This window comes from Microtus pennsylvanicus, chromosome 11 (genome assembly GCF_037038515.1).
Source record: "Microtus pennsylvanicus isolate mMicPen1 chromosome 11, mMicPen1.hap1, whole genome shotgun sequence".
NCBI classification, from domain to species: Eukaryota; Metazoa; Chordata; class Mammalia; order Rodentia; family Cricetidae; genus Microtus; species Microtus pennsylvanicus.
In genome coordinates this window covers 9,660,119-9,674,746 of record NC_134589.1, presented here as the reverse complement: position 1 = coordinate 9,674,746, position 14,628 = coordinate 9,660,119, and the positions used below count along the sequence as shown (strand labels likewise).

The 14,628-nt window shown below is 55.5% G+C and overlaps 1 protein-coding gene across 8 annotated transcripts in view; it reads right to left on the bottom strand.

The window, feature by feature from the left end:
- The window catches only part of Tmem94 (transmembrane protein 94), a 35,954-nt gene that overhangs the window by 864 nt on the left and 20,462 nt on the right, over positions 1-14,628 (bottom strand). For 3 of the 8 annotated variants that reach the window (XM_075990091.1, XM_075990092.1, XM_075990084.1), the window contains 29 exons: positions 12,196-12,315; positions 11,836-11,963; positions 11,447-11,583; positions 10,387-10,589; positions 9,800-9,951; positions 9,362-9,464; positions 9,095-9,181; positions 8,763-8,879; positions 8,431-8,487; positions 8,055-8,159; positions 7,754-7,918; positions 7,161-7,370; positions 6,576-6,891; positions 6,036-6,209; positions 5,597-5,699; positions 5,286-5,503; positions 4,413-4,594; positions 4,200-4,338; positions 3,656-3,771; positions 3,424-3,523; positions 3,019-3,127; positions 2,705-2,894; positions 2,343-2,420; positions 2,042-2,127; positions 1,731-1,812; positions 928-1,076; positions 738-832; positions 539-632; positions 215-385 (listed from right to left, as the gene is read on the bottom strand). In XM_075990091.1, coding sequence (XP_075846206.1) covers positions 215-385; positions 539-632; positions 738-832; positions 928-1,076; positions 1,731-1,812; positions 2,042-2,127; positions 2,343-2,420; positions 2,705-2,894; positions 3,019-3,127; positions 3,424-3,523; positions 3,656-3,771; positions 4,200-4,338; positions 4,413-4,594; positions 5,286-5,503; positions 5,597-5,699; positions 6,036-6,209; positions 6,576-6,891; positions 7,161-7,370; positions 7,754-7,918; positions 8,055-8,159; positions 8,431-8,487; positions 8,763-8,879; positions 9,095-9,181; positions 9,362-9,464; positions 9,800-9,951; positions 10,387-10,589; positions 11,447-11,583; positions 11,836-11,963; positions 12,196-12,315 — 3,986 coding nt within the window. The remainder of the gene's footprint in view (positions 1-214; positions 386-538; positions 633-737; positions 833-927; positions 1,077-1,730; positions 1,813-2,041; positions 2,128-2,342; positions 2,421-2,704; positions 2,895-3,018; positions 3,128-3,423; positions 3,524-3,655; positions 3,772-4,199; positions 4,339-4,412; positions 4,595-5,285; positions 5,504-5,596; positions 5,700-6,035; positions 6,210-6,575; positions 6,892-7,160; positions 7,371-7,753; positions 7,919-8,054; positions 8,160-8,430; positions 8,488-8,762; positions 8,880-9,094; positions 9,182-9,361; positions 9,465-9,799; positions 9,952-10,386; positions 10,590-11,446; positions 11,584-11,835; positions 11,964-12,195; positions 12,316-14,628) is intronic. The other 5 variants (XM_075990089.1, XM_075990090.1, XM_075990087.1 and 2 more) reach the window with 2 other exon arrangements.

Below are 14,628 nucleotides of genomic sequence, written 5' to 3'. Positions count from 1 at the left end.
AGGATTATAAGGTTAAGATCGAGAGCGTGTCTCAGAAAGTAGAAAGAGTGTTAGGGCTGTAGCCAGGGCAGAGCGTATTAGATGAGCTGACTCCCTCTCCAGTACTAGGGGAAGAGGTTGGCACCCCCTTAGACAAGAGAACTGAGCAGGACGCCAACAAGGGGTGAGAGGTTTAGGGGACAAGGCCCACTGGAGTGCCGGGCTGCAAGCTCACCGAATCTCATGCAGTTTTACGATCTCATTGGTGACGACCACAAGGACCAGGGACAGGCAGCCCAGGAGCCATGTCAGCAGGGGCACATCCTCTAGACCAAAGTGGACACGTGTGTCTCTGTGTGTCCACAGCTGCAGGTCCACAGCTGTCTGGACCACCTGACCTAGGAGCCTACGGAGGGAAAGAACAGCCCTGTGTGACCCTGGGGTCATCGGCTTCCTCCCCGGCTTTCCCAGGACCATTAGTTCAAGGAGAGCAGACAGACCCGTCTTCCTCCCACCTGTTGTCCCAGCCCTGTCCCGCAGCCCCTCAAACACTACTCACACCACAGGCACGGTCACTGCCCACCAGAGGTTTGTCAAGGGGCTCTTCCTCCACAGAGGCTTAGTACGATGGACGTGGGTGATGGAGATAAAGACTAGAAAGATTGGCCAATGGGGTGTCAAGGCTTCCGCTGGCCCAAAGCCTTGCCTCCCACCTCAGGGCTTCCCCATTAGCAGCCCCACTGAGACAGCGTCCTCACCGGTGTGCAGAACGATCAGGGCAGCTGTAAGCTTCTGCGCTGACAGCAACCCATTGGCGAAATCTCCAAACCAGGCTGGAGCTCTGTCATCATTGCTGCCAAAGGGAGACAAAGGCTCACCCTCCTGAGGGTCTACAGGAGAATGGGTTGGGGTGGAAATGGGTGGAAAAGAAGAAGCCCCAGGGCCCACCTGCAAAGCATGACTGAGGAGCAGTTGGTGAGGTTGCGGGCCCGGGCACTGTCACAGAAGCTCTGCAGTGTGAAGCCAAAGCAGATGAGGCACGAGCTGATGGTGAGGCTGAACTTGAGCAAGAAGCAGAGCAGGAAGTAGTGCTGGGTCTGTGGCATAAAGGAGAACCATCAGCCCTGCAGCGGGCAGCCCCTCTGCGGGTCACAGAAGGACCGTCAGCCCTGTAGTGGGCAGTTCCTCTGTGGGTCACAGAAGGACCGTCAGCCCTGCAGCGGGCAGCCCCTCTGTGGGCCACAGAAGGACCGTCAGCCCTGTAGTGGGTAGTTCCTCTGTGGGTCACAGAAGGACCGTCAGCCCTGTAGTGGGCAGTTCCTCTGTGGGTCACAGAAGGACCGTCAGCCCTGCAGCGGGCAGCCCCTCTGCGGGCCACAGAAGGACCGTCAGCCCTGCAGCGGGCAGCCCCTCTGTGGGCCACAGAAGGACCATCAGCCCTGCAGCGGGCAGCCCCTCTGTGGGCCACAGAAGGACCATCAGCCCTGTAGTGGGTAGTTCCTCTGCGGCCGCAAGGCAGACCTGGCATCTGCTCATCTCTCTCATGTTCAGCAAATGGTCACACCTCAGGAGATACGGACCAGGAACAACATTCCCAGCAAGGCTCTTTCTCAGTTTTGACTACTACCTCCCTCCATTAGCCAAGTACCAGCTCTCCAGGTCCCTGACCTCTGCAGAGTCTTCCAGGTTAGGCCGACTCCCAGCACCAACCCCCAGACTCTGTGAAGCCCTGGTAACCTGGGCTTACTTACCTTCTTAGGAATGGATTGAAGGTTTTTGCCTGTTGCCATAGACATGATGGAACTATGTGGTGGCTTCCCCAACAGAGAGATGCTGAAATTCAGTGTGGGTAAAGGGACAGTGGTTACTACCTGTTTCCCAACTCTCAAAGGGAACACCTACAGAGAATCTTGGGATGAGGTCAAGTCTAGTGAGGCAGAATAAGACAAAGGGACCATGCCCCGGTGCCTCCTAGCACCTAGGTGATCCCTGAGCCATCTTGCCAGAAAACTGACACCCCAGCCCTACTGGCCGGGTGCCGAGCGGCTGCAAGGCCTCTCACCTGAGCAGAGGGTAACAAAAGCAGGACAACCATAAGATGTCTGTGGTACTCAGGAGTGGTGGCAGCTGAACCAGACAAGAAAGGAACTAAACCAGGAGAGAAAACGTTACCAAATTTTTAGACCCCCAAGGCTACCTTCCCCTGCCCAACAGACTCAACATCTTGACTGAGGAGCAGGAGAAGAGAACACTTCTGACAGCGGGGCCATCTCCCAAGCTGAGGGGTACACCCCAGACTCCTCAGACCATTAACTGTCCCTCCCTTATAGAGAGAGGCAATGCCTGTGCAGGCCCTGGCTTACCTGAATGATCACAAGGGTCAGCTGGCACTGCAACAGGAAGAGGAAGCACTTACGGATGCCATAGGTGGCGTGCCGAGCCTAAGGACCAAGAGGGACAATTAATGATCCAGTCTTGCCTGGCCTCTCTCAGGTCCTACAACAAGCAAGCTTCAGTCAAGAGCCATTTGCCCGAGTGTTCCTATGAAGAAGGAGCAGAAACAAATTCAACTGCCTTGGGGAGCTTCACTTGTTCCTCCCACAGGCCGGGAAGGCGGGAAGCACGAGGTCTAGCGGGCCCATAAGTATCACGTGTTGCAGTCTACCTTCAAGGTTGCTTACCCCAGAGGGCCCTGTGCCACCCCCAGTACCTATCTGAGGCCCACCTGCTCAATGAGCCGGATGATGCTGATGGTCTCTTCCTGGCGAAAGGTCAGGGAGCAAGGCAGGCTGTTGAGCTGCCCTGATAGCTGCAGGGGAGAAAGGCCATCGGAGGCCTGGGCCATGGTGGTGCTGGTGGCATAACCAAAGGTCTCCCAGGAGCAGCGGGATGGATACAGGGGATCCAGGGCAATGCTGCTCAGTAAAGGGAAAATCCACCCATGAACTGTACTGTCAGAACTGTCAACCACAAGACTGGAGCATCCCATCCCTCTTCTCCTACCAGACCCAGGCCCACAGTCCTGTGTCTCTCCCTGACCTGACATCACTCTGGAGGAAGAGGCAGCTGTTCCGCAGGTTGGCAGAGCTGCCCAGGCAGCAGGTCACCTCCCCATATTCCTGCATGATCTTTATCATCTCACACATGGCTGAGGGGAGGAGAGAGGCGCAAGAGTCAGGCGGGCAGAGCCCTGGGCAGGTGCTAGCAGAAACCCACAGGTCAAGAGGCCAGGAACAGTGAGGAGGAGGACTCTCTTTGCAGCATTAACCCCACCCAGCAGCAGGACAGATCACGTGACCACCCACTCCAGGCTCCCTGAAATGAGCATGCCCACTGCATGGTCCCACTGGACCCCAGCTAGGCACAGCCCAGGTTTTCACTTTTCTTAGAAAACTCTCATCCCCACCCCTGCCAGAGCTCGGAAGGAGGGACCCCAGTACTCACTCTCAGGGGTACAGTCAGTGAAGAGGGGGACCAACAGTGGCACGTTGTCAATGTTCTGCAGGTGGGGCCGCACCTGGTGGATGCCCCGGGGCAGCTTGGCCTGGAGGAAGCAGAGATGTCAGTAGTCTCAAGATGTGGAGCAGAGACTCTCCTGCCTCCCTCTCCTCCTGCCCTTCACTTCCTGAATCAGTTCTTGGCCACTTGAGGGCATAGACAGATTCCGCCATCATACCCGGTTACAGTCCTCCAGGAAGCTAGGGATGTCACTGTCCGTAGGCTGGAAGCTGATGAGGTCTGAGTGACCCTCCTCCTCCAAGAGGAGGAGCCCTTCTGCATCATCTCTGGACACTGGGGATGAAAGCCTGTACTCACATTGGGCCAGCCTCCCGGGAGGCCAAGTCATGCCCTGCAGACGGTGCAGCCTTCTGTCTCCAGACCTCCACTCCCGGCCCTCCCCCCCACTCCCCTCGAACCCCCCCCACTGAGACAGGGTTTCCCTGTATAACAGTCCTAGCTGTCCTGGAACTCACTCTGTAGACCAGGCTGGCTTCAAACTCACAGAGATCTGCCTGCCTCTGTCTCCCAAGTACTGGGAATAAAGACATGCGCCACCACCACCCCGCTCAGGCCTCCACTTTTAACAGCCCTTCCGTTACTGCCCATAAGAAACATGGGGCTGTTTCCCGAGGGAGTGTGCTTCTAGGCAGGATCTAGGCAAGTTTCTTCTAGCTGTACTTCCCAACAAGAGGATCCTGCCATGTGCCCTTTGCCCTCACCCTGATTCAGGTCGTCATGGAGAGAACCTGCGTGGCTGGGGCTGGAGGGAGGGATCTCAGAGCCAGGCATGTCGCCGTTGGGTGTGAGGGAGATATGGCAGTTCCAGCCTGTCTCCAGGCCCATCTTTTCAGCAAATACCTGCGGAAGGAGGATGGCGATGAGGGGCACGGGCTCGGGAAGAGCGGTGGGGACACACGGGAAGGCACTCTCACCTTGCTTTTGAGCTCGTCCTCCAGAGAGAAGTAGACAAAGCGGATGCAGGCGTTGACCAGCCCATCGATGAGGCGCACGATGTCCAGCCGGGCCTGGTACTGGGAGGACACCATGCCCATGAAGATCTGACCGCTCAGGGCCTGCATGCAGTCTTCCTTCTCCAGCACCTCCCCGATCCCTTCTTCAGGCGGGCACAAGACACAAAAGCCAGCCGGCATGTGTGGCAAGACAATCAGGACACAGCCCAGTCAGGACGTGGAGGAACCAGCAGATTCCAGGAGGCAGCTCAGGGCCACACACATAGAGGTCACACCCAAATCCGTGAGCATAAGGGCCCCAGGGGACCACACACACAGCCACACAGGTGCACAGAGTCAGGATACATACGAGCCAACACACACAAGAGAAGAGACAATGAGAGGTGCTCATCAGCAAGGCAGCCATGCTGGGAGCCACGCTAAACACGGCTCAGCTGCCCAGCCCTCTTCCAGGCCCCTAACACATGTCTCCTGGGCTTATAAGATATGGCCAAATATGCAGGCTTGGGACAGAAGGCAGGGTCTATGTCCCTCTGTTCTAACAGTTTGAGCTAATTCTGAGAGGTAATGCTTTATAAACACGCCATTCTAAACCTTTCTAAGGAAACACTTTTATATACATTGATCCTCCTGAGCACCAGGAGAAACCCCTGAGGAAGGGAGAGAAGGCAGCTAGCTTTAGATGAGGAGAAACTGAGGGATGCCCCATGTCACAGGCTAGTGAATGCCACCCTGGACTGCCCGGGGCACTTTCCTCTGAAGCTCGTTGGCTCTGGGTTGCCCAGCCCCAGGGAGCCCCCGTGTCATCCCCACTGAAACGCAGGCTCACGGTACCATCAGAACTCCAGCTGTTGCGGCGGATGTTGGGTTTGATGGGGACGGTGCTGGGCAGCTCGCACATGGTGAAGATGCTGTTCTGGCCGGGTACCTGTACCAGCTCGATACACTTGCCATTGAGCTGGGAGGACAGGGTGCAGTTCATGGGCTTGTAGGCGAAGGCAGAGCAATAACCAGACAGGCAGGCTCGCTGGTAGAAATCCAACACTTTCTTTCTGCCAGAGAAGAAGGGAGGACGTAAGACAAGTAGCCTTGAGATGCCTAGGACCATTAGACAGGCAGGCAAACCGGCAGAGCCCCTCACTTACCTGTCAGAACCCGAAAGAGGGTAGATGTCAGCGCCATCCCAGAAGTCTGTGCAGGCCTCCAACACCACGTCAGCAGTGCCATGGGACAGCATCTGCTCTGTGCCTGGGATGGGGAAAAACACCACATCGTGAGGCCACAAACCAGCTCCTACCTCATCCTGACCCTTTCAGAGGGCGGAAAGTACTCCTGGTAGAGGATGGGACCTCCTGCCAGTCAGAAACCATGGAACCTTCTAGACTACTAATGATGGCGCTACAATCCCCATCCTTTGGAGAATCCCACTCTCTGTGACTCTGGTCCCCAAGCCCAGCCCCTGCCACATCAGAGAACTTGGGGAGCTGTCTAGCATCCACTTGAATAAATGGGACAGGGTATAGTCTTCTGCCCACCAAGCCAGAAGGTTTGTCTGAATGCCAGCTGAGCTCAAGTGAGGCTTACTGGTGGCAGTGTCTTTGATGAAAAGGCTGATCATGTGGCTGAGTGGGGGGCGCCGCTTGGTGACACAGGAGGGCCGCCCAAGCGCTGTCTCCTTCACCGTCTCAGCGCTGGGGAGGCGGTAGAGCGCCAGGTGGTTCTCCTGCTTGAAGAGTTCCTTGGCCCCTGGAGTGAAGCCTAAGAAAAAGGACAGCACAAAGGGCCTTAAGAGAGGAGACAAACCGGGCAGTGGTGGCGCACGCCTTTAATCCTAGCACTCGGAGGCAGAGACAGGTGGATCTCTGTGAGTTCGAGGCCACCCTGGTCTTTAGGACAGGCTCCAAAGCTACACTGCGGAACAGGTGGAAAGGCAGAATCTAGTTGACCTGGCTGGCCATCTTTATATCCCAACATTTAGTCATTGTGCCGGACTAGAAAGCTAAGGGTGGCTACGTTCATGACAAATGGATGCCATGCCAGGGACAGTCAGTGCCAGGCCCATCCTGAAAGGTCAGCAGTCACTCAGGTGGCTCCACCACAAACACCGCCGCCACAGCGCCGTACCGATGAGCCGGGCCAGCTCGCAGAGGCCCCAGGGCACGTGCACGGGCAGCACCGCACTGTGGCTCTCCTGCAGAGCGATGTTGCACAGGTGGTCGGAAAAGCGGCACAGGCGCTCGGTGACGCTGGCGTTGCACAGGTTCAGCAGCACGTTGAGGCCCAGCGGCTTGAGGGAGGTGAGGTGTAACTGCCAGTTGGAATCATCAAACTGGATGCATGAAGGGTTCTGCTGGTCTTGGGACAGGCTCAGCATCTCCAGGTGGTAGTCACAAACAAAGTCCTCGGCCTCATATGGATCACCTTCTGTCCCAGGCTGGGCCTGGAGAAAATGTGGGGTAAGGCTGGGAGGAGGTGGGGAAAGACCCCGATGCCCAACCAGGCCTGGAAGCAGTCCCACAGGAGAGCCCATCTTCCCCAGCCGGGTGCCAGAGCTCTCGCTCTCCTCCTTCAGGAAGAAGGCTGCCTGTGCCTCCCTCCTCTGCTCTTCCAACCCCACTGGTTCAGACTGAGCTATTTCCCTTTGACAGGGGAAGCAGGAAGGCCTGGGACAGACAAGGTGGCTTCTCTACGCTGTCTCCTTCCTCTTACCTTGCTGGGCTCTTCCTCCCCTCCTTCAGTGTCCCTGCTGAAGCTCACGTTGGAACCAGATGGGTGCTTGCTGCGGCCGTGTACTTTGTGATGCGAGTAGGGCTCCGAGGGCTTGGGGCCGTCGCCAGGCCAGTCACCACGCTCCTGCTCGTTGGAAAGGTGCAGGGTATTGTTCAGGGAGCCAGCAAGGAGGGCATCTCGTTCATGGAGCTGAGGAGAACAGGAGCACAGGTCTCGGACCAGAGTCCCATGGCTCCTGAGGATCAGGGAGACGGGGCAGTTCTGGGCTCCTGCCTTAGCCTTAGTTTTTTTGGTTTTGGTTGTTGAGACAAGGGTCTCTCTAGGTAGCTCTGGAACTCACTCTGTAGACCAGGCTGACCTCAAACTCACAGAAATCAACCTGCTTCTGCCTTCCAAGTGCTGGGATTAAAGGTATGTGCAACCACACTTGGCCACTCATCCTTCATCTCAACCACTCAGAAGACCCAGGAATACTGAGCTCCTTTCTCCTTCCTAAGCCTCACTCTCCAAAGGCTACAGGCCCAGCTCTGAGACTAAGCACCTTAACCGACCTCCATGGGAGCTGGCCATACCTCCTCCTCTACCTCAGGATGGCAGAAGGAGCGGGTGGACAGGTCGTCTGTGAGGTCCTCATGGCTGCTGTGAGGGGGTTCCACCTTCCCACTGAAGAAGAGCACAGTTTCTGGGCTGGGGTTTGGCCATGACAGGATCCCCTGCTTGTCCACACAGCACAGCACCTGGAGGAAAAGAAGCAGGGTTAGGAAAGGATTCAGTGTTAGTCTAACTGCTCAGTGCCACACACAAACAGACGACCATCCAGACCCAGCAGGAGGTCCAGTCAACAGGCCTACCCTCCCCGCAGGGTCTCCTCACCGTGACAGAGCCCAAGCTGTGCAGCAGACTGGCGCTGTGGCTCAGCGTTGGCGATGTCCCCTGGATCACCCTCAGGAAGTGACCCCAAATGCATCGTAGCATTTCCTGGTAGGAGACAGACAGTCTGTGAGGCTATTTGGGGCTCAGTCTTATTTCCTTGACGACAGCCTGTAGGGCCCAAATCGAGAGGAGTCCAGGAGACGCCAACAAGTGGAGTTGTGGGACAAGATACTGATACAGGATCAGGTCCGGATCGTGCACACATTCAGCAGGGATGGGGGAGGGGGCAAGCGCTCCAAGAGCTCAGCTGGAGGCCAGAGAATCACAGAGATCCAGCAGGGGCCTGGAGGAAACCCCGTCTATCTCAGCAGTTTACCTGAGAGGAGACAGTTTCAGTGTAACTGCTGAGAGTATCCTCTGAGAACTTGGCCAACTACACAGAGAGAGACAGGGTGAGCATCAGTGAGGAGACAGCTACCTTCGCAAAGACCCCCATGTCTACACAGCTGGGATCACTGATGGGATCCACCCCTGGGCCTGGCCTGGAACCTACTTGGTAACAGAAAGTACCTGAAACCATGCAGAGATTCCCAGGGCTTCAACATGCTAAAACCAACGTGGATCTGGACTCAGGCCCCACTTCCTGGCACAGCCAATTAGCTCTGTTTGTTCCCGCCACTGTCCTCTGGATGCTTTGGAACAACCTACCAGGGAGCTGGGTGAGGCCTTGCTCATCTGGGCCAGGACACGAGCTTCTCCACAGGCGGTGGCCAGGACCCAGAGGACTGGGAAGAGCAGAGGGAGGATGGGCAACATGCCATTCACCTGAGAAAGAGCCAACCACATGCCAGGATCCTTAGGAGATGCTGCTCCAAAGGGAGGAAGAAGGGGAGGGATGTCCTGCCATACAGCCATCCCCCAGGGAGCTGGAAGGAAGGGCAGCACAGGAGCCAATTTAAGCTAAACCCTGAGACACCCCAGGCTGCAGAAAGAAGGAGCAGGATAGAGAAGCTCAACAGGGAGGAAAGGGTCGCCCTTGCCTGGAGCTGGAGAAGGGTGTACTGCCATGAAGTGACCCCAGGAGCATTGAACATGAAGCGCAGGGCATTGGTGATGAGAAAACCAGCCTGTGGGGACAGAAGGGGCATAGCCTTAGTGACTTCCCTGGAGAGGGACTGAGTTGCAGGCCCCTTCCTTTGCTATTCACACTGCCGGCTCACTCTGACCCCTCCATGCCCTCTCCCTTGGGCTGGGCCCGCAGCTCACCCATGTCTGGCCCTCTCCCCGCCCTGCAGTCCCTCACGTACCAGGACCACCGGCACGGCATAGTGAAGCATCACCGACTGGACTGTGAACCTTTCATTGTCCAGAGCAGTGACTGGGCGCAACAGGGCCATGTCCAGGCACCATCTGCAAAAAAAAAAAAAAAAAACCCTCAAGTCTCTCTGAGGGCAAGATGCCAGACAGCTACACCTCAAAAGGGTTCTGGGCCTCTCTCCTGAACAAACCATCACTAAATACCAAGTCCTGAAATTCCCTAGTCAGCGTTAGCCCCAGCCTGGGCCGCACAGTGCCATGAGAGAGGGGCTGTAGCCACCACCATCTATTCCCTCAGCCTAAAAATGCTCACAAGACACTGAACAGGTGCCCCCACCAGCACGGCAGGTAGGATGAGGCCCCCTCCTTGTCCCAGGAAGCACTGGAGGAGAAGCCAGCAGGGCGGGACAAGAGGAAGGCAGTGCTACCTGACGCTGTCAATCACAGGAGTCTCCAGGACGCGGAAGAGCCGGTACTGCTGGGGGTTCTGTGGTCCCTTCTTCACTTCCCCCCTCGGGGAGGGCGGTGGAGAGAAGGGGGGGAACAGGTCTCCCGGCTCCAGGACAATGTGCTCGTCATCCTGCCAGCAGTGATGCGGAGTGAAAGGCTCCATCAGAGAGCATTGTGGGTCTTTTGGGAATGGGGAGGTGGGGCTGTTTTGTTTTGGGTTTCTTGAGACAGTCACACTGCCCTGGAACCCGCAATCCTTCTGCCTCAGCCTCTACAGGGCTAGGAATATACATGACTAGCACTATGATTGGCAAGACCACTCTTTCCGGACAGAGCCAGCCAAAGTAGAAATAGCTCCCCAAGGTCATGGTCTCTCCTCTAGCAATGAGCCTGCTGGGGTGGGCCCTATGGGACTTGGGTTTCCAGGAAGAGACAGAGCAACAGCAGGAGGAGGTTTCAACCCTGCCCTGGTGCCCTGGTAACCCCCATGCTGGGCAGGAAGCTTCAAAGTCTAGCCTCAGGACTCCCAATGGATTTCAGATCCTCCCCCAGCTGCTCCCTCTACCTTGATGCCCCTCAGGGAGGCGAAGGACTCCTGGCCAGGCCTCAGGGCTATAATGTCTCCTTCTACCAACAGGCTAACTGGCAGGTTCACCAGGTGTCCATCTCTGTAAGCCCAGTGCAGGGACCAGGACGGTGCAAAGGGCATGTGGAGGTCTGGGTACATGGCGTTCGGCCATGTGATCTCCTTTCCATCCCTGAGAGCATCTAACGAGAACAAAACAACAGCGCTGGCTCTGCACACCTATCCCATGCATGCAAATGCACCCCATATTTCAACAACACCTGCCCTGAGAATCCTTCCTAGTGACAAATAAATAAAGAATCATTCCAGCACTGTGGGGAGGGAGTACAGAAGGAGTGAACCTGTCTGCCAGGGAACAAGAGATGACTTCCAGGAAGACAGGGACAGCATGAGAAGAGACCAGGAGGACAGGGACAGCATGGGAAGAGACCAGGAGGACAGGGACAGCGTGGGTAGTAGGCCAGGAAGACAGGGACAGCATGGGAAGAGACCAGGAGGACAGGGACAGCGTGGGTAGTAGGCCAGGAAGACAGGGACAGCATGGGAAGAGACCAGGAGGACAGGGACAGCATGGGAAGAGACCAGGAAGACAGGGACAGCGTGGGAAGAGACCAGGAGGACAGGGACAGCACGGGAAGAGACCAGGAGGACAGGGACAGCATGGGAAGAGACCAGGAGGACAGGGACAGCGTGGGTAGTAGGCCAGGAAGAATGGACAAGACTTCATGAGTTAGAGACAAAGAAGAAGAAGCAATCTGGGTGGAGAGGAGCAGAACAGAGGCAGGAAGCAGGAAGCAGGCTGGACGGAGGGGCTCTAGGATGGAGATGAGCTACAAGGAGAGGCTGGACAGGACATCTGGAGCCTGGGCAGAAGCAGCTCTCAGGAGCTGTGTGTGGCATCTGGGATGGCCTGGAGAAGCAAGAGGGAGCCACAGAAGGCACCCGTCACCCCAGACCTGCCTGCCTGGGTCTGGACTGGCGGTGTTCTGACATGTCACAGAGCCTCATTACTAGAGACTGCTCTGACCCTCAGCCTCACCTTGGATTTGGTCAATGATCCCCCGGAGCCTGCGTTCCACCTCCTGGCGCTTCAGCCGATCTTGCCGCCCGATAAGGATGAGATCCAGAAGCAGCAACAGGAACAGGGCAGAGGCATTTACCAGTTCCACTCCTTGGCTGGTGTTGAGGGACACAGAGAACGATATGCATTTCCAGAGAAAAGGCCTCCCAGCCAGCTCCCTCCGCCCATTCCTCTAGCCACTTTTAAAAGTGGTCTTGCTTGCTTCCTGCACCTCTGTCCCCAGTCAATAGAAAGGGGACTCTTCTGTACTCGGGTCACTATGGGCAGCTCAGGGAACAGCCCCCTCAGAGCCCTGGGATGGCCGAGGGGTTAGAACGGAGTTGGCAGAAGCCAGGGTCCGTGCTTACCTCCCGGCTGGCTGGCCCCCACAGCAACACAGCAACAGCAGCACAGCCAACAGCATGAGAGAAGCCCCCGGCCAGTGGAAACAGGAGCAGCGGTTACTAAGGTGCAGGAAGCTGCTTCTCCACGTCTCCTAGAGCAACACGACAGGCAGGCAGTGAGTCTCCCAGCTCGCCCCAGTATGCCCACATCTCCCAGCAAGTAGGGTGGGACACCACTCCCAGTAAACTGGAACTTAGGACTACGTGAAGTGTCAGTGGAGTCTTTGCTGTCCAGGGGACAAGCACAGTATGTCCCTAAGACAGGACCTCCCTGCTTCGCTGCCTGTGCAGCCATGCTCCTGTCAACCCCGGAGGAAGCGTCACCTTCCATGTGCGACATTTCTTCCGTTCTTTGAGGTGTTTCTCCAACACAGCCTCCAGCTGTTCTTTCAGGACACTGAGGGCCTTCCGGGTAGACAGGCCCAGGGCCAAGGGGGGCTCTCCCTGCAGGGTGATAGAAACAGTCAGCATCTCCCAGGGCCCTGCCCAGACTCACTCTTTGATTGCAGGTCTTCTTCCCCATCCTAACCCTACACTCCTTATAGCCAAGTGAAAAAGAAAAGCAAAAAAAAGGACTTTCTCAACTCATTTTGTCGTTAGACCATCGACCCATGGAGCTGGGTGGTCTTCCTGCCCCATTCCAACTCTTCTTGCTCCCAGCCCCATCCCCTACCCCATTTTACTTCAAGATTTCACAGACCAGAGGGTATCTATTTCTTTTTTATTTACTGTTTTATGTTTTGAGGCAGGTCTGTCCATCTATTTCTGGCTGCCCTGGAGCTCACAGAGCCTCCTAAGTACTAGGATTAAAGACATGCATCACCCTGCCCTGTTCTCTCTCTCTCTCTCCTGCTCTCCCACCCCCTCTGGTTTTTTGAGACAGGGTTTCTCTGTGTACTCTTGACTGTCCTGGAACTCACTCTGTAAACCAGGCTGGCCTCCAACTCAGAGATCTGCCTGCCTCTGCCCCCTAAATGCTGGGATTAAAGGTATGTGCCATCACCGCCTGGAATATATCTCTTTCTTTAAGAGAGTTAACTCAGATGTTGTTCTTAATCATTCCTGGGGAAGGCATTTAAGAAAAACTTTTGGCTGGTGAGAGGAAGAAGGGCGGAGTGAGAGAGAAGCCATGGAGCCACCGCCAGAGACCGCCACATGGTGATACACAGATTAATAGAAATGGGCTAAATTAATATGAAAGGGTCAGCCAATAAGAAGCTAGAGCTGCCGGGCGGTGGTGGCGCACGCCTTTAATCCCAGCACTCGGGAGGCAGAGGCAGGCGGATCTCTGTGAGTTTGAGGCCAGCCTGGTCAACAAGAGCTAGGTCTAGGACAAACTCAAAGCTACAGAGAAAACCTGTCTTGAAACCCCCCCACACACACAAAAAAAGAAGAAGGCAGAGCTAATGGGCCAAGCAGTGGTTTAATTACTACAGTTTTTGTGTGATTATTTTGGGACTAAGTGGCTGGGAACCAACAAGCAGCCCCTCTTACTACAAACTGGCGCCCATCGTGGGGCACCAGAAGAAGAAGGACACTTAAAAGAAATCCCACACTCGCTCAGAATTGAGAATAAGACAGGGTTATTTATTTAGGGGTAGACTTACAAATCACAATCCTCTGCTAGAACGGAAAACAGCAATCAAATCCCACAGCCAGAAAAGAGGCCAGTAGCACGCTTTACATAGGCATAAATAAGAGGCCATGCCCAAGTGGGCGGGTAACTTAAAGTTTACTGGTGGTAGGAATTTCTACAGCAGGCTGGTGAAATGGTTTTGCCAGTAAAGGTGTGGGCTGCTAAGCATGATAACCCGAGTCCAAGCCCCAGGACCTATGTGGTAGGAGGAGAGAACCAACTTCTGCAAGCTGTCCTCTGACCAACACACACACAAACAGACATAATAACGTTTAAAAATTAAAAAAAGAGGGGCTGGAGAGATGGCTCAGTAGTTAAGAGCATTGCCTGCTCTTCCAAAGGTCCTGAGTTCAATTCCCATCAACCACATGGTGGCTCACAACCATCTGTAATGAGGTCTGGTGCCCTCTTCTGGCACACAGACAGAACATCGTATACATAATAAATAAATATTTAAAAAAAAAATTAAAAAAAGAAGACCCTGCCACCTTCGCCTTCTAGCACCACTATTTCGCAAGACAGGGTCTGTGACACTAGAAATTAGGCAGGACATAATCTCAGGGAGAGAGACAGCTAGCCGTTCTTACAGACAGCACCATGACTCGGCCCCTCTCCTCTCCACAGTGGAGGCACAGGGACACAGGGACCTCCACCTGGGCCCTCTGTGTTGAGAACCACTCATTCCTGCTCTCCCCTCCTCTCACCCCACAGCCCATCCTTGCCAGCTGGCGGATGTTCCCAGGAGACCTCTGCCACCGTTGCCACCTCCCTGCTCCAAGACCTGCATTTCACTCCCGGCCAGGCCCGTTCTGAACTCAGGCCTGTCTACTGACTGCCTCAGAGATGCTTTACAGGAAACAGGAAATATCCCAAACTCCAAACTCATCCTTGCCGGTCACCTCTCCTCCCACACCACCACTACCCAGTCACCTCTGCACCACCCCAGGCTCTAACCTGGCCCCCACACCTTTCCTTCCCATCCCTTCTTTACCTTTTCCAAACCCACCGCAATACCCCAGCCCTCAACAGCCGACTCCCTTTATCTTTACATTTTTATGATATTTGATTGACTGACTGTGTCAAAGGTCAACTTTCGGGAGTCAGTTCTCTCCTTCCGTCAC